Source organism: Pseudorca crassidens, chromosome 12 (assembly GCF_039906515.1).
Source record: "Pseudorca crassidens isolate mPseCra1 chromosome 12, mPseCra1.hap1, whole genome shotgun sequence".
In the NCBI taxonomy this organism is placed as follows: domain Eukaryota; kingdom Metazoa; phylum Chordata; class Mammalia; order Artiodactyla; family Delphinidae; genus Pseudorca; species Pseudorca crassidens.
Window position 1 is genome coordinate 52,102,859 of NC_090307.1, and position 26,578 is coordinate 52,129,436.

Consider the following 26,578-nt stretch of genomic DNA (forward strand, 5'->3'; position numbering starts at 1 on the left):
GGAACCTTTACTTTAGCATTTCTGAATTTCTATAATATTTAAATTTAAATGAGCATGCATGGGCTTTCCTGGTGGCACAGTGAATAAGAATATGCCTGCCAATGCAGCGGACACAGGTTCGACCCCTGGTCCGGGAAGATCCCACGTCTCGGAGCAACTAAGCCTGTGTGCCACAACTACTGAGCCTGCGCTCTAGAGCCCGCGAGCCACAACTACTGAAGCCCGCACGCCTAGAGCCCGTGCTCCGCAACCAGAGAAGCCACCGCAATGAGAAGCCCATGCACTGCCATGAAGAGTAACCCCCGCTCACTGCAACTACAGAAAAGTCCACGTGCAGTAACAAAGACCCAACACAGCCAAAAATAAATAAATAAAATAAAAATCAAATAAACGAGAATGCACGTCTTACTTTTGTAAGCAGAAAAGATTTTTTTAAAGAAACTGGCAAAAAATTATCTTGTTGAAATAAAAATTCTCTACATATAATCTTTATTTTGATAATTTATCTTATAGATATTCATATATCCACTTCCATTAAAATGAAACAAAATATGCTTATTTCCATTTTTTTCCCCCATCTGTATTTGACTATTTAGCAAATCAATATTTTCCACTTTCTTTTTCCACTGTGTGAAAAATTTACTCACTGATCTATATGAGGAAAAACCTGTTTGTAATGTGAAGTAGGTCATTTAAAAGTGAAATCTAAAGATGGGAAGTTGAGAGGAAAAAAAACTGCTGAAAATAGCACTGTTTAACTTAAACAGAAGGGGTAACCTGGTGCCAGGACATAAGTTAATACTTCCAAGGAACAGGAAGAATCCACACAGAGAACCAAATCTAAAATGATCTCTTCGTTTTTAATTTCTTAAGAAGCATGTTCACAGCACACTCCAAGAACGCCACACAGCAACAGTTTGCTGCTACCGTCAGAGTATGTCAGAAAACAAAACAAAACAAAATTTAATGGTTAACTGTTTTTAAAATTAGTTCTTTGAAACTTCTGTAAAGCCAATAATCACCAGTCATCTAAATATTTCTTTCATAGTGGTAAACATTTCAGAAACGTAATGAGTACCCCAAATCACACTTCTCTGAAATGCAATTAGAAGTTATACAACAGAAACAAAACTATTTTTCTAGAAAGAATATATTTGGCATTTTTAAATAATTTTAATGTAGAAGCTTTCAAGGGCAAAGTTCAGATTTTTACTTTCTATTACCAGACAGAAAGGTTAGGTCTTTAGTGATTCCAATCTGATTCCAACAATAGGAGGAATGATTCTGTTGCAGTGAATGAGCTTCAATCCTAACAAAGCCAATGTACTTTGGCTGCATTAAGAAGTGGAGTCCAGCCAGTACTAAACATTATTAAAAGTTAGGCCAGATAGTTCAAATTAGTTGTTTAATTTGGTACTCAACTTGTTTTATACATACTTTTCATCATTTGATGATATAATGTTTCTAATTAGCTTGCTATATTTCTCTCAAAATCAATTAGTAAGTATATAGTTTGAGTGAAACGTAAACTGAACTTTGTTTCACTGACTTCATTAAAATATGTCAAACATGGTTAAAGATTCCATTCTGTCCTTCTAGATAATTTACATTTTCATTATAAATGCAGAGCAGCTGCACCATGAGTTACATCCTAACTATTTCACCTAAATGTAGAAAAGCTGAAAGTTAAATTTAAAAAATTTGGATAGTTGAAAAGTACTTATATATTTATCTCTTTCAGAAACCGATGATGCCTTTCCTTGCATGTGAGTGTGGAAAAGAAGAATTCAGTTCATAATTCAAGATATACCAAAAAAAGTACTTTGCTTATGTCTATTTCTGTCAGCCATTCTGAAACCAAATTTCCATTTATATCAGCTACTAAAGAGAAGAAATTTTCCTTTAGAATCATGGTCACAGTCTGGAAAAAGAATTGAGAAGGGCTAATTTTAGGTAAATAAAATATATGAGGAAAGACGCAACACAAAACAGGGAGGTGAAAAAAGCAAGTAAGTTGTAATAAAAGCCTCCCTTGTAAACACATCTGTCCCTTCCTCCCGTATTTGGAAATGTTAAAAATTCTCATCAAACATTTTATGCCACAAATCCTTAAAATCAGGTTGATTTCAGCTAGATAACCTGTAGCTGTTAAGAATTATATTATCCTATTCATATCATGAGAGGTAGTTGACATTTCAGTCTCTCAATGCTGAGCTAAAAATTCCACATACCTGGCATATGGGTTACAAGGGAAAAAAAGCACAGAAGCACCATTGTACATTCCTCATGTTTTGGTATTTCAAGTCACCCATAACTTCATTTGCTAATGGCAGCTGACAATCACCACTGTGTTAACACTGAAAGCAGTGGATATTAGTGCTATTCGTCGTATAACACTGGCGGACCTCCATCATCTTTCAAAAATGAAGCAGCTTTCCTTCCATTCTTCTGAACGTGATCTTCATTCATTTTCTCCAAAGCTTCTATCTATAAAATTAATATATTAAATCCATTTGTCAAAATCCTACTTCACAGCAATTATGCTTGAGATTGAACCAGTATTTTTACTCTCTTAAAACTAGGTCATTCCTAATGACATTGGCCTTGAATTAGAATTACAGTGTGTGACACATATTACAGTGGGTCACATACATGTATGTTTTTACTTGATGCCATTACCAGGGTTGATGTTTAGTGTCTTTATCAAGCTAGCAATTGGCATCAGATATGTTTTACTATATAACCTATACAGCTTTCAGGGAACAAGAAAAGGGAAATTCCAAAGTTGATTCAACAGCAGTAACACCCAGTAACTGTACAGAGCAACTGTACTGAACTAAAGGCTGGATTTACCATCTTCCTGTTACTTCGCTTCTGGCCTTAGACTCCAGCACAGCTTGGCCAAATTCAAGTCAATATGGGGATTTCTGGAACAGATTCTATAATCATTCTCTGCTTTGGCAGGTTGCTGGGAATAATTAGCTGCTGTTTCACTTTTCAGTTTTTGTTCAATTTTCAGAGAACTTCCCCGGAGGTATTTTTTTTTATTATTATTGTATTGTTCTGTAGGTCCATATTGTAATGACTGGGTATTTCCAAGGATGGCCACTGCTGAATCTCTGTATTCAGTTAAAGGCAGGCAGGGACCAAGTGTTACTGCTTTTTGTGTCACCCAGAGTGTTCACCGGTCAGGGAAAAAGGCATATACTGGAAATGTGTTATTTGTCCATCTCAACCAAACTATGAACTTCTTGAAGAAGTGTTCTGCTGTTATGTTTATCCTAGGGTTTAAGCCTGGAAAAGAAGGATCAAAAACAGTATCTCAAGAAAGGAAAAATCTCTAATTAATTTTGTTTTTGAGGGGATGAGAGGATAAACTTAGCTCTGGTTTTCATTATCTACTCTATCCAGGTCCCCACTAACAGCAAGGTGAAAAACAGCCTTATAACACTTACCTCAGCTAAGAACTCAGCTTCATTATCTGCTGAGATGTTTAAACCTGAAACGGCATTGAAGAGTTCTCGTTCACTAAGGGCTTCCTTTATGCCTCCTTTCTGGAAAAACTAGTAAAGAAATATAAGAAAGTCAGTAGACTTATTAGCAAGGTTCTCCTAGAAACAACAACAACAAAAAAAACAGGGAATAGTGTACTTGTAAAACGCCAGTGAATTCCTTCCATAATTTTTAAGCTACAGATGTTTCCAATTCAAGTATAACGACACTCAGGTTTTACTTGCTTACTGTCCTCTCACACATCTGGGCTGTCGTCTAGACTTAGTAAGTTTGTCATATTGCACCTTCCATAGCTATGTATGAGTGGTATATGTAAAATTGCTTGGTGTTGCTTTGAATGAGCAGACACAAAATAATCACTAAATCCCATGAATTAACATTTTCCAGTAGGCTCAGAAAGTATTTCCAAAATAAAGTTGTTCTGTCATATTTAGGAAGATCATCTCTATCTGAATCTGTTGCTGACAATTCATTTCCTTTAGAAACAGCAAACAAATGCTTCCCAACTCTGTGATTACTGAGTTTTACCTTCCCTAATCTGTTCACTCTGCCTCAGAGAATGTGGTCAGACTATACCACTAGGAAAACTATTCTTTTAGTATAATAACAATGGCAGTAAGCATGCAGGCTTGCTTCAGGCCAGCTTCCCTTAAAGCACTGTGCATATATTAAATGTCTACTTGACTGCTTAAATATTTAGAACCAAAATAAAAACTTACTCTCTTGGAAATTTAATTCAGTGGCCCAAATGTGGGGCATGCAATCAAATTCTTGCAAAAAATGAAATCTGACAAATCAATCTTTGTCTCTTTACCTTGAAAGCAACCAGTTAACTAAACTCTTCCTTTAATTTCTAAGAATACAATCATCTTACTTGCCTTAGGAGTGAGAAAAATGTTTGAATATGTTATAGCCCATAAAAAAGACAGTTAGTTTACATGCCTACCTGTGAGACATTCCTACAGTCACGGAACAAGAACTCCAGGCCATGAGGATGGGTTGGTTCTACAGACTGACTGACGTCTATCAACCAGACCTATTTAAATATAGAGCACAGTGATTTCTGTACCTTCAGTAATTTACATCAAGTCACTTAACCTGAACGTTAACAAAATGCTCCTCACCTTCCCAGCGTGCCACAGCATGTTGTACTCACTGAGGTCGGCATGTACGAGCTTACACTCATTATATAACTGCTGCATCAACTGTAAGGAGGCAAGGCAGACATTTAGAAAATGAAGGAACAACTCTAATTTACCTACACAACTAAAATGTCTATGTCACCCAATATTTTCCATAAAGAGCAAAACCAGGGTAAAGAACTTACTTCTTCTTTGTACAGTCTAGGACTGGTTTTTTGTGTTTTTTTTCTACCCTGAAGGAGGGTGTGAGCACAGTGAGACAATGGAAGGGAAGAGCACATGACACTCTACTTCCCTATCCATGTGACAGCAATGAGATCAGGAGACCAAAGGGTAGTCCTGGAATCCCACATACGTAAGACAGCTATGGTCACTAACCAGGGGACCTAGGCTTATCCTTCATAACAGGGCAAACATCCCACTGAGAGCTCTATGGAGTGTATACAACTCCAAGGTAAAAAGTACTTCCTGCCAGACAGAGTGGGAAAGAAGTATTCTTCTTAATTAAGCGGCATTATATATTCATGACTGATGGTGACCCCTAGCCTCATAGTAGAAATCAGCATTAATGCTTTGTTTCCCAGCTTTAATAGAATCAAATAGGAAGGGCACACCACTACTTAATCTCTGCCCCAGCCACCCCACAGCCAAAAGAAGCCAGAAAAGTAGGCTTAATTTTCTTTGAATGTTTTCCAACTGAAGGCAGAGAAAGTTGGATTATCTAACTATATCTTAAAAAATTAATTTGGATAATACATTCATATTCACATCAACTGCCGCATGATATAAGAGTTCCACACAGAGACTGTTTTAAAAACATATGTTTTGGACTTCCCTGATGGCGCAGCGGTTAAGAATCTGCCTGCCAATGCAGAGGACATGTGTTCGAGCCCTGGTCCCGGAAGATCCCACATGCCGCGGAGCAACTAAGCCTGTGCGCCACAACTGCTGAGCCTGCGCTCTAGAGCCCACGAGCCACAACTACTGAAGCCCACGTGCCTACAGCCTGTGCTCTGCAACAAGAGAAGCCACCGCAATGAGAAGCCCACGCACCGCAATGAAGAGTGGCCCCCACTCACTGCAACTACAGAAAGCCCGTGCTCAGCAACGAAGACCCAACGCAGCCATAGATAAATAAATAAATAAACAAAAAAACATGTTTCTCCACTATTCAATTAAGACAAAAAAAAAAAGACAATACAGAGGAACAACAACAATATGAGGAGCATTTCTTAAGCTTGAAGGACCCCAGACTGAATTTGGTTGCTGTCCCAAAGCATAAATAGCTTCCTCAAGACTCCTGACAAGTGCCTCCCAACTCTAATGCCTGCACAGATGGAGAAACCACCCCTTACTACCTTCTTTTCATCATCACTTACTTTCATTGACCAAATCTGCTTCCCTCTAATTCCCCAACAGGAAAGGTATTTCCCTTCACTGTTTCAAAAAGGCACACAAACTACTGAGGCACTATATCTGCTAAATATAGTAACATCAAGTTTTAGTTAATGAAGTTTTGTCAATAATAGCTTCTGGCTTCTATGTCATTAATGCTAACAACTGAGCCCTCACTTTCTCCACTAAGATTTTCCTAAAACAACTCAAGACATACGCATATTGATATAAAGACAATTCTTCAATATTAACATTCTTTCACAAACTTCAGTTTTTCCTCGTTATATCACCTTAAAATAGTACTATTTTAGGCATTTCTTTTTTAGTTTAGAGGAAATATTGTTTAAAGCTGGTGTGTGAATGGTCTGAAAGGCACAACTTACATGAAGAGTTTGATAGTAGGCTTCTTTCATTTCTTCACTGCTGAGCTTTACTTCTTTCAATTTAGGGGCTGGAACTTGATCATAGCCAATAAAAGACATAACCAAAATGTGTTTCTTTAGTAGCACAACTGTTGGACAAGGAATTCCAGCTCTCTGCATTCTATACAGAAAGAAATGATTAAGAATGTGAAGATCAGAAGGAGAGGAAATTTCATTTATTCAACAAATATCTAACAAGGTCCTGCAATGAGGGGGGACTATGTTGTAATCTGGGGAATGTTGGAAGGCAAAGGCAGTAAGAACAGCCTCTGCCCTCATGGAGCCTGCGGCCTGGTGAAAACAACAGACAAGTGAGGAGATGATTACAGCGCAATGTGGTACATGCACTGGCAGAGGTGGGGGTAGGAGGCATCAAGGAAGAAGCAGGCAAATAGGAATTAGCCAGGTTCCAACTGTGGGGAGATGCTGTGGAGATGCACAGAGGAGTCCAGGAGCACAGTCCATGCGGGGAGTGTGTATAAATCAACGCAGCTGGATCATGAGTAGGAGGAAGGGCAATGTGGGTTTAGGCTACAGAGACAGGCAGGCTCCACATCGCAAGATGACTTTGAACTTTACACTAAAGACTATGGGAGCCGCTGAAAAATTTTAAGAAAGGCAGTGATGAGATCTTAGTAATCCAGAAAAGAGATCGGAGGACAGCAAGACCTCTTAGGAAATTATTCTAATTAGAAGTCCTACTAAGTAGAAGACTTTTGCAGCTAATAAATATAGATAATTACTTTTGAAAGCAAACATCTTCAGGAAAAACAAACTAAAATTAAAAGCTTTCACGGTTCAGATGTGGACAGGTTTGTATGTAAAAAGGATTATTAATTTCTTGGTTGACAAAGCAAATTCCTTGATAAATTCTGCGTAGAGAATTGAGAAACAAGTCTAATAAATTAAAGCAAAATGCAATTTGACTGGTAAAACCCTGCCCTCACCAAATGAACAAACATTAGATGGAATAAACATGTTCTGAAACAAAAAAGGAAATCATTATTTGTAATATGCCTAACGGGAAACTGGAAAAGATAGCGTTTAGATATATGACAAAATATCTGCAGTTGAAAATGACTTAATTTCCCTCAAACTTTACTGAGGAAAGAAAAACAAAATGGATTTTTCATCCTACAAGTATGAATTCAGGTTATATACATGGAAATGTTTTCTTACAGAAACTCTCCTTAAGCACTAGAATTTCAAGGCCTTTCATACTTTCTCTAAATGAATTTGAAAGAAAGTGTGGGTTTTTTGCCTGGCTGGTAGGCCTAATACAAACAGGTGATCACCCAAGATGACTTCTAGCACGATGATTTTCTTTACCTTGTGAGATTGTGCATTTCTTTTTCTGCCCACATGCGGATGATCTTACGTGGATTTAGTTTACTGAAGCGATCTTTAAACCTGAAATCATCTTTAATATATTTGTCACGATTCTTAAACTCATTAAGGGTTGTTTTAAATACCTTGATGGCACATTCTGTAGGTATAACTTTACTATCTTCCTTTTCATCCTCCATGCTAAGTGGAAGAAACAAACATTAAGTCAGTTCAAGTTGCCAGATAACAAAACAATTTCAAAATAAAGATTTTATGACATGAAAGTGGATCTGCCTTCTCTGAGAATGTCAAGTCTTGGGTTGGTTTTTTTTTAAGGCTTCAAGTTTGAGGTCTTAAGAAAACCCTAGGTTTTAGCTTTTTTAATAAAACACACTTTCAAATAAATTCTCAACAGTTTTCAACAACCCATAATATAATCTTCATTTAATGACTATGGAATTAAACTTGAGGAACAATGAAGACCTATACACTTTAAAATAGGCTATGGTCTGCCCGGGATGGTTCAGAGGCAAAACACAATGGAAGGGAGCAAAAGAGTCTAGACGATGCTTAGGATGCTAATTCAACAGTCCCACAACAGCGAGCCACTGAGAGGGTCTGAACCATGGTGGTGGCAGTGCGAACCAAAGGGGGAAGGTGGAAGGAGAGACAAGATTTACCTTTGAACCTCTGAAGGGATGTTAGTCTGGAAAAGAAAGGAACTATATCTAGAGCACAGAATCTGACTCAAACTCCCAATCCCCTCCTTCTGGGACCATATTTTCCCAGCAGACTCCTCCTCCTCCAGGTAGCCTCAGAAGGCTACAGTACAAACTCTAACTGGTTCTAAGTAACGCCCTCTCTTCCTAACTGCCTTCTCTACCTAAGAAGTGTGACAGCTCCATGGCTTTAGATATCATCTAAATACAGATAACTGCTACATTTCTATCCTTAGTCTTGACTTTCTCCAGAAGTTCAGGCCCATTTATCTCATCCCTACTTGACTTCAGTTGGATGTCGAGAAGGCATCTCAAACATATCATGCCCAAAACAGAATTCCTGATAACTGTACCCTAAACCTGCCTATCCCCAGTCTCTCACCTCAGTAAATGGTACCACCCAGCTGCTCTAGCCAAGAATCTATCCTCTCACACCACACATCCAATCCAACAGCACAGACTGTCCACTCTCACCTTCGACACACACCTCACCTTGGAAACCTTCATCAGAGGTTCCCCTGTCCTACAGATAAAAAGCAGTCAACCAGTCACTATGACATCACCCTATTTTATCTATTTGCGTAGCACATATCTGATAGTCCTGGAAGGGGACTGAAGGGAGGGGTGGGGAGGAAGCACATTCTGTGAGAGCAGAGCAGGGACCGTCCTTGTACCATACATTGCTGTAGCCCCAGCACCTAGAAGAGCCTGGAACACGGAAGTTGCACAAATACTTGGTGAATGAATGAACCAATTTTCAGGGAGACAGCCTAGAGATCCTTTACAAGGAAAAAATTCCCAATAATTTAAAGATGTTATAATAAACGTCTTTGGATTTTGAGATGGTAAGTTTCCTGTCACTGAAATAATTTAACCGTAGGTAGATGAGGCCCTATCAAAAACACCACTGGGGCTTCCCTGGTGGCGCAGTGGTTGAGAGTCCGCCTGCCGATGCAGGGGACACGGGTTCATGCCCCGGTCCAGGAAGATCCCACATGCCGCGGAGCGGCTGGGCCTGTGAGCCATGGCCGCTGGGCCTGTGTGTCTGGAGCCTGTGCTCCGCAACGGGAGAGGCCACACAGTGAGAGGCCCGCGCACCACAAAAAAAAAAAAAAAAACACCACTTAGGAGATCCCTAACTTGGAAGGTCTCTAGGATAAAATCTAATTTGTAAGATTAATCTCGTCATTCTCTTACTAAAAAAACTTCTGTGTTTCTCACTAAATTACACATCCCTCTGCCTAGCTTTTAAGGTCCTCCTTACCAATTTTTGGTTTGCTTACACAATTTTACATCTTATTACCTCTACATACATACCTTCTAATTTCCTCATTGACAAGTCTCATCGCCTAAATTTCAATCCTCCCATTTTCAGCACCCCTCCCCCACCCCACTTTTTTTTTTTTTTTAAAAGAATTAAACTTTACAGATAAAGCTGAAGTTCCTTTTGATTATTTACCACCCCTGGTAGTTTCCGTCCCCATTCCAACTCTTTAGAGACAATCACTATCATGAATAGTACCCTTCTAGTCTTTTTAAAAAGATACACACACATACGTAAGTATCCACAAACATACATTTTAAAAAAACCATGTATGTTACATTCTGTATAACTAAAAATTTAAATAGATGGTATACTGTATATATTCTGCAACTAGCTTTTTGCACTCAGTACTGGGGGGTGGGGAGGGTTGTCTTTTTTTTTTTTTTTTAAACCTATTTTTAAAATCCAGGTTGAGATCCAACTTCATCATGACCTCTTCCTTGAATGTGACCGGCAATGATCTTCTTCTGTTCTCTATTCCTATCCTGAGGTCTCACTTGTCTAACTGTGTACTCTATTATGTATTATCTTTAATGGACCATAACGGTTCTTACTGTAACGTTCTCCTCTTGGCTATACCATAAGCTCTTTGACAACAGAAAACATGTTATACACTTATTCCCTGAAAAATCTAGAACATATTACTATTCAAATAACTGTTGATTACTTGGCCAACCTGAGACTGACAGAACCCAGAAGAGCTTTATGGCAGGCAGAACTTAAAATGCCCCCCAAGATCCCAGCCCCTGGTGTACAACCCTGTATAAGCCCCTCCCTTTGAGTGTGGGAGGGATAGCCACTCCCTTGAATAGCTTACATTATATGGCAAAGGTGATGGTATAGTCGTGCCCAGCATTACATTCCATTGTCTAAGACTCAGTCTCAGTAGACTGAAGGGAGAGAGTCTCCCGCTGGTTTTGAAGAAGTAACCTGCTGTATGAAAGGGCTACATGACCAGGACCTGCAGGGGCCTCTAGGAGCTGAGAGCAGCCCCTGGCTGACAGCCAACCAAAAAGTAGAGACCTCTGTCGTACAGCTGCAGGGAACTGAACTGTGCCAAGGGAATAGGAACCCATGTCCAGAAAGGAATGCAGCTCAGCTGACACGTGGATTGCAGCCCTGGGAGAGCCTGAGCAGAGAACCCAGCTAAGCCGTGCCTGCCCGAACTTCTGATCAACAGGAACCATGAGATAATAGGTGTTGTTTTAAGTTGCTAAATCTGTGGTAATTTGTTACGTAGCAGAGAAAACTAACATACACTTTAAAAAATATTTACTCTCAGTTGCTGAAAACCGAATGCTCTCTAGCTTTGCTAATTTACAAATGCCAAAGTACAGATTGCAATACCAATTCCACCAGAAGGAAAGGGAGCTCATTCATTATATCAAAGCATCATTAAGTAAAACAGAAAATGGAAAAGGCTAAACAAGGCAATTGACAAGAAAAAGAAACTTAAGAGGCCAATACACTCAAAAAAAAAAAAAACTTAACCATAATTAAATGCACACCAAAATATTAAAAAGGTACTTTTCATCTTTCACACTGACAAAAAAAGTATTGTTTGATAAGACTAGGCACTGATGAGGATGAGGGAAACAGGCTCATACTGCTGGTGGTAGCATAAACTGGTTAACTTTCTCATAGGGCAATTTGGTAATACCTACTGACATTCAGAATGTATGCAACCTGAGGATGTGACTAGCTCGTAGAGAAAACTGCAACTGCCCTACCATTAAAATGTAAACACAAATTTGAGATTTCTGGTCTTTGGTGTGACATACAAGAAAAAAATTTTTCTTTAATTTTTAATAAATAAAAGAAATCAAGAAACATTGCTTGCTACAATAGCCAGCTCAGAGGCCCAAACAGTGAGCAAAATCTGATACTCTCCATTCAATAAGACCTTATACTATTTAACAGAAAGGGGAAAAAAATGCATGTAGTCTCTGCCCCAGAAATTTCAAATGTTAGGAATTTAGCTTAAGGATTTATTTGCAAAAGCACACCAAAGTATATGTACAAAGATATTCCTATATATTCACAAAGTAGAATGTTCTACTATAAAACTGGTATGATATAAACCAGCAATATAAAAGGATATAAGATATATTAACTGAAAAATCAAGATGCTGAATGCAGAATATAATTTCTTTTGTACAAACAAAATAAGAAATACATGCATAAAAATTTCTGGAAGGCTAGACTAAAAACTATTAATAGTGGTTGCCCTTAGAGGAAAAACCTGTGGGGCGACAGCTGGTAAGATGAAGGCTACCTTCATTTTAATCCTTTCTGTACAGTTTAATTTCTACCATGAGTAATCTTTCATTTTAAAATAATTTGTGCAATTAAGTTATGTTTGCCTGGTCTCAGGGAACGCTCAACTGAAATTTGGAAAGAGGGCAACAGAGCTTAAAGCCAGAAAAAAATAAATGTTTACTAAAATTAATATATACCAGTTATTATAAAACATGATTTCACTTACCCCCAACAAAATCCTACGAGGTAAGGGTCAGTTTTTAAATGACATTTAGTAAATTGCTCCATATCACGTTGCTTGAAAAATGTTGAGCCATTTTATCCTAAAATTCATTTTATCCCTTTCATTTCGGAACTTAGTATAATTCAATACATGATTATATGTATATGTCTCATTTAGAAAGGGAGACTAGTTAAATAATTAAGAAAAACAAAGACAAGGACTTGACCAATAATTGTTTGAATCCCCTTAAGTATAAAATAAATACCTTCTAAACCTAAAAAAAACTAGAATAATCTGTAATCTATTTTAACATTTTTGTTTATAAATAATGTTCAGGTAAAGGAATAGCTGAGATAATAAGCCTTACTGAACTAGTAAGACTTCAAAGCTAAGTAACCAGATGACTTCATATTCCTGGCTTAAGCACGTTCTCTCAACAGCATCCACGTTTAAAATTTTTTCTCTTCCTCATACCATCCTTTACTCAACTAAACCCTCATAACAAAAGTAAAATGGGTAAGCTCTAAAATGGCATATGATCTTTAAAGACATTTCTTTAAATAATGAAAGCATTATTAAAAGGGTAGGAATTGGTAACTGATCTAAGTATGGCCCTCCCAACCTGGTACCAAAGGGTCCCACAGTGGAAAGACGTGGGTTTTGAGTCAAACTCAGATTCAGATTTTGCTATGCCACTTACAGCTGCCTGTATGTTATGGTATAATTACAATAATGTGAAAAATAATATATTCATAGAAAAAAGACTGGAGGAGTCTACAACAAAATTATTAATGGTTATCTCTGGATGGCAGAATTGGGATGATTGTGGTTTTGTGTTTTTTTTGGCTGCACCGCACAGCTTGCAGGATCTCAGATCCCTGACCAAGGATTGAACCTGGGCCACAGCAGTGAAAGAGCTGAATACTAACCACTAGACCACCAGGGAACTCCCCTGGTTGTGTTTTTCTTTACACATCCCTATATTGCTGAGACCTCCTACAATAACACTTTAAAAATAACTGTTTGCCATGCAGAATGAACTTCGATTTTGTATAAATCCATTAATATCAGGGAGAAGGGGCTAAGCTTTTGTTGATATGATGGTATTGTAATTTGCTCATTTACCTCCCTCCGTATGCATGAAAGACAACAGATTCCTTTCCTGTACTAATACAGCCAGTGATTGTCTCCAACATTCCACAGTTGACCATTTTATACAGAAGTAAACGTGTCTTCGGATCAACTGCTTTTTCCTACAAAAGATAAAGCACTGTAAGTGAAAATAACTGGTAATCACAAAACATTTTCTGAGCCATTTCTAGTATCTAACATTCAAAATATATACTTTTTTTAACCTTTATTATTAATTTACCTAGGTGTATATACAACAGGCTCTTAAAAGAGTGCTGTCGAGATACAATTCATTTCTGTAACTCTAATGTCTTTGAAAGTGAATATCTAAAAGACCCATTAAAAATCAGACTCTAGTTTAGTCAAAATTTTATCTCCAAAGTTTAAATAGCTCTCCTAATGTACTTACCATTAGTTTGTTTTTCTAAAGTTTTAAAAATTATTCTCAGATATTATATACTATCTTTGTTAAGGTAAAACATTGTAGACTATTAAGTTATTATAAATATATCATGATAGGAAACAACTTTTCATATGCAATGTAAACTACACAGTCCAAATTAATTATGACCACTGAAATGTTAGTTTTGAATAAGTGATTAATAACCACTACATGAAATCTGAAAAGTCAAATGGCAAAGCTACTTGGGTTTTATTTACATCTTTGATTTGAAAAGTCAATCTCATGAAAAAAACATCAAACATGAAGTTTTATCTTGTTTTTTCTCTGAACATGAAGTTTTCTAATATGAATCTTTCCACTAAAAAAACAGAAACAAAAACGTTAAGCATACTTACTGCAGTAGAATGCTCCTTCTTCTCATGGAGGCGGGCACTTCGACGTTCTTCTGAGTAGGCATGTTGTTTTAAAGCATTGAAAACATGGTTTGATAGTTTTAAATCCATTCCAATTCCATCTCCTACCTGAAACCCAGGTGCAAACTGCCAAAAAGAAGAAGAAAAATTAGCATCTGAGTACTTTAAAATGGGGAAGTGAAAACAAAAAACAATGAGAAAATCAGTTTTACATGGATTGGGTTTTCTACTCAATAGATGATAATGCTATGAAAGCAGAACCCACAGGTATTACAGAGGAAAAAGCAAAATAACTCACTGGTAAGCCCAACAGAAAGGGAAACAAGGCTTTTTAAGAAACTGTATCCCAAAGGAAGGGAAGGTTTATTTTTATTTTTTATGTTTTTTTTTTTTGCAGTACGCGGGCCTCTCACTGTTGTGGCCTCTCCCATTGCGGAGCACAGGCTCCGGACGCGCAGGCTCAGCGGCCATGGCTCACGGGCCCAGTGGCTCCGCGGTATGTGGGATCTTCCCGGACCGGGGCACGAACCTGTGTCCCCTGCATCGGCAGGCGGACTCTCAACCACTGCGCTACCAGGGAAGCCCCGGGAAGGTTTATTATATGCATAGAAAACATCCAAACACATCTAAAAACTAAGGTATTTTAGCATATGCTTTGAACATATGTTAAAATACCTTATGCTTTTATATCAGACAAAGATACATTATATTTCGAAATCATACCAAATCTTACCAAAAAAAAAACTGTTTTTCATAGTCAATTATTTTTGAAGAGTGGGTTAAAATCACAAGCTATGCCCACACCGTGACAATTATGTCCAATACGGAAGCCACTAGCTACATGTGGATATTTAAATTTAAATTGATTAAAATAAAATTAAAAATTCAGTTCCTCAGTTGTACCACCCAAATTTCAAGTGCTCAATTGTCGAATATGGCTGCCATATTAGATAGCACTGACACAGAACATTTCTATTATCACAGAAGGTTCTACTGGACAGGGTTGTTCTAGAGTCAGATCTGGATTATTTCTAGAATATGTTTACTTAACAAGTATTTGTATTCTAGAGCCTAAATGTTTTATATTAACCACGAAAATTACGAGGGAGGAAAAAAATGCCATTTTTCTTTTTCTCCTTTTTTTTTTTTTTTTGCGGTACGCGGGCCTCTCACTGTCGTGGCCTCTCCCGTTGCGGAGCACAGGCTCCAGACGTGCAGGCTCAGCGGCGATGGCTCACGGGCCCAGCCGCTCCGCGGCATGTGGGATCTTCCCGGACCCGGGCACGAACCTGTGTCCGCTGCATCGGCAGGCAGACTCTCAACCACTGTGCCACCAGGGAAGCCCTCTCCTATTTTTTAAAAATTACATTGTGTTTCTGATTTTGCAGGGGTAGTTCAGGCACAAGATAAAAAATTCAAAAATTATAACAGGGTGTACAGTAGAAAGTATATTTATCTCCCATTCTTAACCGCCAATCACCATTGTTATCTGTTTCTCAGGTATTTTATGGAAAATAAGATGCTGAAAAATAAATGTTAGTTTCAGAAGAACCATTTCTTAATTTTAGAATCAATGTAAATCAAACTAGTTTTCTTAATATTGATGTAGGATTTTATTCTGAGGTACATTATATTCTCATTAGTGGCTCAGTTCCCACGGTGTTGCTATACTGTCATCTAAAATATCCTTAGAAAGGAGGAAGGATATTTTTAGAAATTTAAAGATACTGTATTTAGAATGCTATGTTTTTAACTTATTCTAATAAAACTTTTGATTCAGAGTAATACTTCTGTAACTTACATTTTCCATTCTGGCTGTATTCTTTCTCCCACATACTACTTCATCATGTTTGGTGGTAATGTCTTTTCCTTTTCCAATAAAACCCTTTTTGGGAGTAGGAACTGGTTTTGCTAAAGGCGATTAAGACAAGCCAAGTATGTAAAAATAGCAAAGACTAAATTGCTGCATTCACTATTATCTGAAAAAGATATTTGAATCTAATAGTAAATTACCAAATGAGATTCAAAGACAAATATAAAATACTTAGTCTTCCTACATCCCCATTCTATGCCCCCAGAAAATAAAAGCACTGATACCTGGTCTGTAGGGATCATCACGAGTATCCTGCCAGTCAACCTCATCTTCAGAGCTATCACTGTCTTCATAAGGATGTACTTTTCGATAATTTTCAAAGGAAATGGAAACTTAAAAGGCAAAAATGGTTGAAGATTTATTTAGGGGCACATTACAAGCATTTTCTACCACCCGATGGAGTTGACACAATAAGGTCATAGTACCTTTGCTATCTCCATTGAATTTTTTTTCTTCACGCCTAAGCTGTGCATCATATTCTCTGTCAAATTCCATCTGTAGCATCTGAGCCAGCATTAGGTCGCTGGAAGTGTCAATGCTTTCTCCAGTAATAAATGGTCCTTCAGCAACGCTATTCAAAATAAGGCAGTATAGACTAATATAATGTGCTTGTGTAAAGAGACGCTACCAGTTATGGGTGAGATGTGCCTTTTCAGTGTTAACTGTATTGAAGAAACAATGGAAAAGAACTTTACCAAACCCTTCACCCTCTTCTGCCCAGCTGCCCTCTGACCAATAGCAGGCACCTGTGAAAGCACCCACTAGGATTAGGAGAGCTTCAAGAGAAAGCTAAAGGGCCTATAATAAAAACCAAACAGACCCAAAATTCATTCGTTCTGTGTTCTGATCAAAGGAGAGCTAACATATATATGAAAAGATAAACAACAAACATTTGATCAAAACTGTACCCTACTTCATTATTTTTTAATCTATTTGATAATAGAGTTCAACTGTTGCAATGACTAAAACCCAGAGAAACAGAGTGGTTTGCCCAAGATAATACTGAACACTAGTAACAAAATTAGGACCAAAACCCATGTATCAGTGAACTCCCAAAACAGTGCTCTTTCTATTGCACTGCTTTTCTAAATGTATTTCTGAATCATTTGTCATGACAATCACTAATCAGATCCTAAGACTGTTATAACAAGCTGCTAGATAAAGTAGAGTCTCTATGAATTTTACTCACACAACTTCAGGAAAAGCGGCAGCTTCTTCTTCCAGCTGCAATTCTTTAGCCAACTGTTCACTCATTACATCAGACAAAGAACAAGATATTGTATTTTGAGGGGTAGCCCATGGACACTATAAAAAAAAAAGGCAATTCTATTCATAATAATGAACTTAAAGTACTTTCCAAACTTGGAAATAAGGTTATCTTTTGAGAATTAGACTATCTAAATCAACTCAAAAGGAATGCTTACCTTTTTTGCAGAAATCATCTTAAAAGGAAAAATATATCCCAGCTCAAATCTAATCAAAGATAAACCTAAACTACGACAGCCAAAAGCACTCTCCAGCCTGCTTGGTGGGTATGTCCTTACAGTTGAGGGGAAGCACAGGCTACTCTAGCATCACCAACTAGCCAATGAGTTCATGTAATGCCCCTTGTTCTGATTCCATGCTCACCAAGCAACCTTCTGCTTATAGTTTGGCTTCTGGGTAGATCCTCTTACAGGAACAGGCTATATACCAACTACCACAATTCAAAGCCCACTTAGAAGTTACACTTCCTTCTAATTTAAGCAGTAAGTCTTCTACATGTAAAAAGTGTGTGGCAGACCCTTTCAAGACACCTTGGAATATGCGAAAATAAAAACAGCAATAACAAACAATGAATCCTATATTTCTGAACTTTGGAAGCTGAGAAACAGATTCTTGAAACAATACTACTAGAGCAAAGTAATACTCTGTGAGACTCTTCTAGAGCAGCCAGCCACTCAGCCCTCCTCGATGGCATCACTATCTCAGCCCTCTTGAAATACGTACAGACCGTAGGTTTACTTCACAATTCCTAATTTTTGAGGGGGGCAGGCTTTACTTAGCAGCAGCAAATGATTCCATTTGATAGTGTAGTGATTAAGACCGTTAATACTGAATAAGATGTCTAAGTATCTCTTGAAGCTGCCCAGCTCTCTATCCCCTTTCCGGTATCATCCTCCCATCACTGGGCTACTGTAAGAGCCTCCTAACTCATCTTTCTGCTTGCTTCCATTCTCCACACCACAGCGTAATGGTTTTTCTAAAACGCAGATCTGATTGGTTCAGTTCCTTACTTAAAGCTCTTTATTGTTTTAATGTCTCCCACTGCCTTTAGGATAAAATCCAAACTCATTGCTTAACTATTACTGAGAGTCTAATTTAGAATATAGCATATAATGGTAAGTGTTTTGGCCACAAATTTGTTTAATCAAGTCTAGCCAGTACAGGCCCTCTAGTTGGTCTAAGGGCCTGCTGGAGTGACTCCCAGGGATAACTGGGCAACTTACCCTTGCTCAAGTTCCATAACGTTGAGGTTTAGGGATTTATTTGGTTCAAACTGTTAGGGTGAAGCACATAAGGGTGATAAATGATCATTATATTTATGCCTAAGTGAATCAGAATCAAGTTTTATCTAGTCTCACCCTGAGACTGGTGAGATGTCCCCAGCCCCCACCTATACTAGCCTATTGCAGAACTGTTCTGGCCTTGTATAAGGCCAGGCCTGGAAACAACAGGAAGGTTTCCTCATGGTGTGGTATGACTTCCACTGACTCAGATCTTGTCAGCAACTGAGCACTCTCCTGGTGAGGATTTTGAGGTCTGTAATCTTGAGAATATAGCTAATCTTTTGGCCACATGACTCTCCTGACTTGCTTCTGCATCTTCTAGGTAGAAGATAAAATGCTGCCTCTTACCTAGAAATGCTTGGTGTGATCAAAGTCCAGGTTCCAAAAGGCAAATAACTGTATTCTCTAGCTCAGAACTGTCAATCACATTTTGCAATGACTAACAGTAGCATAACAGGCACCACGGGGATACTCTCTATATTGGCTAAATACACCTAACTTACATAGATTAAGTGACACACTGGAGTAGTTGCAATATCATCCCCATTTCATAGATTCAGAAACTGAGACACAGAAAAGTTTTTTAACCCAAGATAACACTGTTGATGGAAGTGCTGAGATTTGAACCAAGGCAGTAGGGCTTAAGAGTGTTTTGCTATACTGCTTCCCTAAACACCTTGTCCTGGGATGGGAGAAGCAAACTGCTGTACTGCCTGCAGTCTAAAATCCAAATTTCTCAGTAAGGAATGCCCTTCACAGCTTGACCTAATTTATCCTTCCAGGCTTGACTCTCACCTATCCTAGACTCTGGCAACACTAATTAAATGCTCAATATGGCATAGTTTCACCCTTCCACGCCTTTCACCCCTCACACATCCCCTTCTCTCTCAAAGGTTTTTCTTCCTTCTCTATTTCACCCAATTAAGTGTCAGCTCTTCCATAGGGTTATCTCAGTTTTATCAGACAAAATTAGATCCTTTCCTTTATCTTCCCATAACAGTATTAGATAGTTAAATGCATCAGCCACAACACAGCAAGAGCCCCTTGAAGGGCAAGGTCTTCTCATTCTCAGAGTCCAGTGTACAGCTTCAGACATAACGAGGCATTCAAGTATTTACTGAACAAGATGTGCCAAAAGGAAACCTGGAGATATCTCATGGAACTGCCAGGCTGTGCCTAAGCGGTAGAGGTCTGGTGCCTTTCTACACCCCTCCTATTGTAAAGTCCTTCTCTCCACCTTGCAGTCAGCTGCTTTGCTCACCCATTTCTTTTGTTTTGTTTTTGGCCGTGCCACCTGGCATATGGGATCTTAGTTCCCTGATCTGGGATGGAATCCGTGCCCCCTGCAGTGGAAGCTCAGAGTGTTAACCACTGGACCACCAGGGAAGTCCCTGCCCACCCACTTCTGATGCTTCTACTCTCTTGCCAGCAGTCAATCAATTCTAAGGTGTTAAAACACCAGCAGCAAATCTCTCGGAGAGGCAAAAATGAGAGGCAGTAACTGTGTTATTTTGTGGCAGAGATTTACCTACCCCCAAGACAGACTGAATCAGAAAGGGAAACATGCAGAGACCAAGAGGGTACCAAGAAACCCTAACTGCCCACTCCTACTGACCTTGCTCCTCGGAGCCTCAGACTCTAGAGCTGTACTTCCCTGCACCTCTGCTGACCGGCTCAGCTGGGCAACCTCACACTGAGACAATTTCCTTGGGTGGGATAAATAAGTAAAGACTTCCGAAAGTGTGCCAACTTCTATACTTTGAAATCAAATCCAAACTCTTCAAACCAGTAGCCAAAATCCCTCCATAAAATGTTCTGGGCTGGAGGGAGAGCTGCTGGGCAGGGACAGTCCTCCACAGGCACAAGCGGTTCACCACCCTGAGGGGGGCTTAGAAAAGGCACTGGGGGCTCCTCCCACAAATGGGCACCAGTGGGTGTATGGAGGGGAATCCTGTGTCGTCATCTTGCAACTCTTCAGTAAGTCAAACACTCCTTGTGAACAGAGAAACTCTGTCAAATGTTCAAATAATAATAAATCTAAGGAGATAAGAGTAAAAGGCCCTTCATCATCTTGCTCTATCCCAGCGATCCAACGTCCTTTCCCACCACTCCCTTGACCAGCATAAACTTCCCACTGCATCAAGATCTGATGGGAAACTCCACACAATCCTTTCCAGTTAGTTATTCTCCTTTAAATGACATCTATCAAGCCCATCACTAGCTCCCTGATTCCGGTTTGCTGAAGACCCCTCACCAACCTTGTTTTCCTCTCCTCTGGGAAACTGCCACCACTAAACTCAGCAACTTGGGGTCATCACAACCACCATTCTCCCACATCTGGCTGGCTGCAGACTAGTGGGAAATCATTCCCCCTTCCTTCTACTCCTAAAGATGCATCCCCAGCTGCCCATCCCACTTTTTTTTTTTAAGGTTTTACTGCACACAACTATGGGGAAACGATCAAGTAAACTGAAAAAAAAAAAAAGCAAACATGAAGGAGGCACATAATAAAAAAAATTCAGTCCTCAACTTGAAGCAAGTCAACAGAACCATAACCCCACAGAAAGGTCCCTTTTCTGCTCATGCATGCAGGTAGAAGACATAATCTAGGCAAAATATTTAAGTGGGTAATTCTACTTCTCAAAACAAGGATCTCTGCAAAACGTGATCTGGGTCTGTACAACAACACTAATCTTTTTTTTTTTTTTTTAAACTTTCAATTTTAGAGTATTTTTAGATTTACAGAAAAATCACAAAGATTGTATCGAGAGTCCCCAGATACCCCATACCCAGCTTCCCCGTATAAATACTGTACATTTGTCACAATTAATGAACCAAATCATTATTATTAACTAAAGTGCATACTTCATTCAGATTTCCTTAGTTTTCCCCTAACGTCCCTCTTCTATTCCAGGATACCTTCCAGGATACCATATAACATTTAGCTATCATGTCTCTCCTTAGGCTCCTCTTGGCTCTGAGTTTCTCAGATTTTGTTTTTGGCGACCGTGACAGTTTTTTTTTTGTTTTGTTTTTTGTTTTTGGGTTTTGTTTTGTTTTGTTTTGCGGTACGCGGGCCTCTCACCGCTGCGGAGCACAGGCTCCGGACGCGCAGGCCCAGCGGCCATGGCCCACGGACCCAGCCGCTCCGCGGCACGTGGGATCCTCCCGGACCGGGGCACGAACCCGTGTTCCCTGCATTGGCAGGAGGACTCCCAACCACTGCACCACCAGGGAAGCCCGCGACCTTGACAGTTTTGAGGAGTACCACTAATCCATTTGTTACAGCTCTTTCCAACACAGCTACATACTTCCTGACTTTTGCCTACAGTTTGTCAATTCTCCCTGCTTGGAATACTCCCTAAAATTCTTTGTTCATAACAGCAGTTTGGGATTTTGTAACTGGGGACCCCAAGTCCCTTTCAGGGTGTCTAAGAGGTCAAAATTATTCTCATAATAGTTCTAAGATAGTTTTTGTCTTTCCCATTCTCATTCTCTCAAGAGTGTGGAGTGAGGTTTTCCAGAGTCTGTATCAGATATGATGGCAGCACTCTGGTGGCTACTAGAATGTGTGCATGTGTATTCTTATGTTTTCTAAAATTTTCAAAGGTAGTAAGTAGGCTGAGGATATAAATGTGCATTTTAAACTATTATATGTAGGATGGATAAACAACAAGGTCCTACTGTGTATAGCACAGGGAATTATATTCAATAGCCTGTGATAAACCATAAAGGAAAAGAATATAAAAAAGAATGTATGCTGGGCTTCCCTGGTGGCGCAGTGGTTAAGAATCCACCTGCCAATGCAGGGAACATGGGTTCGAGCCCTGGTCCAGGAAGATCCCACATGCCGCGGAGCAACTAAGCCCGTGCACCACAACTACTGAGCCTGCGCTCTAGAGTCTATGAGCCACAACTACTGAGCCCGTGCACCACAACTACTGAAGCCCGCACGCCTAGAGCCCGTGCTCTGCAACAAGAGAAGCCACCGCAATGAGAAGCCCACGCACCGCAACGAAGAGTAGCCCCCGCTCGCCACAACTAGAGAAAGCCCGCACGCAGCAATGAAGACCCAACACAGCCAAAAATAATAAAATAAATAAAATTTTTTTAAAAAGTATGTATATGTGTAACTAAGTCACTTTGCTGTACAGCTGAAATTAAACACAACAATTGTAAATCAACTACACTTCAATATTTTTTTAAATGTGCATTTTTAGAGATTAACTCAGTTTGTTCTTAGTGCGTCTACCGTGCTCTTATTACCCATCTTCAATTATGCCTGCTATAATCTACATATTTGTTAGGACAGACTTTCATCATATACTTCAACTAACACATATTGCAACAGATTGAAGAAAAAAGGAGCTATGAGAATCCAGCTGTTTTCTATTAAGTCAGACATTAAAGAGATTTACAAAAATACGAAACAATACTACTCTTCACTAATTTTTTGTTTTGGAAAATAGTTTTTTTTAAATATAAAAATGTTATTTATATTAACATAATCACTTAAACATTTTTTTCAATATCTCAGTTTTAATTTCTGATATGACAAATATCAATAGATATAACCAATATAAACAAAAATTCTTGGAGTCCTCAATGTTTTTTAAGAGTGTAAAGAAGTCCTGATGGAAAAGTTTTGTGAACTGCCAGCCTTTAATATTCTTTCCATTTTCCAAGACTTTCCTCAAACCTCTACCTCCTCCACAAAGGCTTCTATAATCACTTCAGTCTTTCAAGAGGTTAGAGAAGGAAATGATTAATACTTGTAGCATCTTTCTATTTGTTTTGCCTATGAAAATGCTGTCTTCTCAACAGAACACCAATAAACCCCAAGATGATTTTTTGTTGAACAGTGAAAATAAAATTTTATAGTTCTGATGATGTACACCTAAATGAAAATATGACTGATATCAAATATTTTATTACTGAATTCGTTTTGTAAGTTTGTTCTGAGGTTAGGTATTCTAAGCAACGTTTGTTTTATCTGACATTTTTACAAGCTTTACAGATGCTTACCTGGAGGAATTTAACACGTAAAGTATATATTTACTAGTATCTCTCTACTGATTTCATCCTTTTATGTCTACTGATCTTGGCCTTGTAAACAAAGCCTTGATAGAAAAAAATACGCAAAGTAACACATAGATGTAACCACATTTGCCAATGGAATATTTGATTCTCTCTACGGTTGTATGAGAACTTTTATAAAAATTTACCTAAAAGCTTTACCTAAAAGCTACTTATTTCCCCCACTTTCTGTTAAGACCTAGTCTGAAGATCTAGTAAGAGTCATGAGTGACCCTTTATATGGAACAAATGTTCTGTGTCAGCATGTAAAGAAGTGCATGAAATGGGTAAAGGTGGTCAAAAGGTAGAAACTTCCAGCTGCAAAATAAATAAGGCATGAGATGTCATGCACAGTATGGTGACTATAGTTAATAATCCTGTACTATATATTTGAAAGTTGCTAAGACAGTAAACCTTAAAAGTTCTCATCACAAGAAAAAAAATTGTAATCCTGTATGTTAACTAGACTTATTGTGGTGAGCATTTTGCAATAAATACACATATCGAATCATTATGCTGTACACCTTAAATATGTTGTTATATGTCCATTAAATCAAAAAAGAACCATTATGAAGTTAAAAAACCTTCACAACCTTAATTTGAGGAACACAAAATCGCAATTGACCCACTTTTGCTTTCAAGTAAACCCTCCATAAAGTAGCAAAAGAATCTTTTCAACCTTCTAATGAAAGTATCATGAAAAGCAGCAGCCTGAAACCAGAAACCAAATGTGAAATAAACATTTTAGGTGGCCATTACAGGGAAAAGCTTAAACGTTAAAACCCAGGTAAATGAGAACTTCATAACCGTCTCAACAGTATGTAAACACTTGAGAATCAGCCTGGAGCCGAGGGAGGGTGCGCCTGGATTTCTCTTTTACTACTTCAAAAACAAGAAACTGCCCAAGTAGGATAACCACGCTTGCCAAGTTAAGGAAACAGCTTCCTAAACCACCTTTCTGTCGGGCTTTCTGTGTATAACTGGACTGATTCATGTGGCCGGTGAAAAACAAGTTCGTGCTTGTTTTCCGTCAAATGTCAGCACCTTTAAGTGAGTCTTGCCCAAATATTTGTTACAGAGGTTGAGAAACCAAGGTGTAGAACTAGACAGAGACTCCAAACCGCCCAGGGTGGACTTTGGTAGCCTGTGCCCCTTCCCTGCCTCTCCCACCCCGAGCCCCGCAGCCTCGCCGCCCGTCCCCCGTTCCGAGGTGGTCAGGGTCCCGCCCAGAACTTCCCGAATCGCCTGCGGAGCCGCTTCGGCGCCTGCCACCCTCTCCGGGCCCTCCGAGAGGACCAGCCCAGGCGACTGTGGCAGGTACGTCAGTCCCGACCGCCACTCACCTTGCTGGGTGCCCAGGCCGCTGCCGGCCCGGGCTCAGGGGATGCCACTCCGACCAGATCCATGTGGGGGAAGAAGTCAGCGACGAGAACAGAGCAGAAAGGTGGCAGGACTGGGAAGCAGCCTCCGCCGAGGAGACAGGCAGCGGGGTAGGGGCGACGGGGTGCTGGTGCCGGAGCTGAGATGACAGATGGCGGCTACAGCGGCGGCGGCGGCGGCAGCCGCGTCCGGAACTAGACCTCTTCTCTTCCGCCCTTTACGCTGGAATGCTAGCTTCCGATTGGCCGCCGCCCCGGGCTCCGCGTTGGGTCACCGTTCCCCGCCCCCGGCGGACCGCACTTCCGGTCGCTGCCCAGGGCTCGGGACTGGTGGTGGCGACCGCCCTTGCCCGGGAGAGAAGCGGATGGGTGGGGCTTCCGCTGGCCAGGCTCTACCCTGTCCCTGAACCGCCTAACCGGTTGCCCGAGAGGGCAGCTGGATCTCGTTGAACGGAATTCGACTGCGTGGACTACAAATAAACAAGCAAATCAGGCTCTCTGTTCATGCATTATTTCCCGGGTGAATTCTAAACTGGGATGGTATGGGAGACAGAAAATGTCAGGTTTAGAGAGACTGAAGAAGACGGTCGGATTTTGTTTTTATTGCAGTTGTCGGAAGGAGGCGGGGCGTGGAATGTGAAATTTTTTAAATGTGTTATGTAACTTTGAGCAAAAAGAGAACTGCATAATAAAAGGTTTTGTTTGTTTTTGGTTTTGCTTTTGGCCCCGCCCCGCAGCGTGTGGGATCTTGGTTCCCCAACCAGGAATCCAACCCACGCCCCCTGCATTGGAAGCACAGAGTTTTGATTCAGTATTTTGTAGGGAGATTTTCATAAAGTGACCAGAAAAATCCCGAATAGGTAAATCAATGAAGACAGAAATCAGACTGGTGGTTGCCAGGGAATGGGGTGGGGAGGAGGGAAACGGGGAGTGACTGCTTAACGGGTAAAGGGTTTTCTTTTGGGGTGATAAACTGTTTTGGAACTTGATATCAGTTGATACTTGCACAACATCGTGAATCTGTTCAATGCCACTGAATTTTACACTTTGAAATGGTTAATTTTATGTTAAGTGAACTTCACCTCAGAGAGAGAGTGTGAGTGAACTCCTTAAGTGTTTTAAGGGTAGAGCAGATGCAGGTTATTCCCAGATCAGAGGAAACCACAGTGAAACAATGGTGAGGATGAGGTCGGGAAGCTTAAGGGAGCAGGGTAAAATGCCAGCGTGTTAGATGGGTGATGCACATGGGCCTTGAAATTACCCAGCAAGATGGCAGGGCTTGGGGTGGAATTGGAAGAGTGTGAGCAGGTGCTGGTCTTCAGAAGATGTGAAGATTGTAATCCAGAGGGGTTGGTAGATGCTGCTGCTAGGGAATCTTAGAGACAGTGACAGCGGGATGGGCAGAGATGCCAGAGGAGAGCCGTATTCCTG

The 26,578-nt window shown here is 39.8% G+C and overlaps 1 protein-coding gene across 1 annotated transcript; it reads right to left on the reverse strand.

The window, feature by feature from the left end:
- Nucleotides 1-841: 841 nt before the first annotated feature.
- On the reverse strand, nucleotides 842-25,351 carry RIOK3 (RIO kinase 3). Its single transcript, XM_067699510.1, has 13 exons — nucleotides 25,112-25,351; nucleotides 17,333-17,448; nucleotides 16,569-16,714; nucleotides 16,368-16,475; nucleotides 16,072-16,181; nucleotides 14,253-14,396; nucleotides 13,449-13,576; nucleotides 7,802-7,999; nucleotides 6,434-6,593; nucleotides 4,638-4,718; nucleotides 4,460-4,549; nucleotides 3,456-3,563; nucleotides 842-2,487 (listed from the first exon to the last, which is right to left on the reverse strand). Exons 1-13 carry the CDS (start codon nucleotides 25,172-25,174, stop codon nucleotides 2,380-2,382), a joined length of 1,560 nt encoding a protein of 519 aa, XP_067555611.1. The 5' UTR covers nucleotides 25,175-25,351; the 3' UTR covers nucleotides 842-2,379.
- Nucleotides 25,352-26,578: the final 1,227 nt, after the last annotated feature.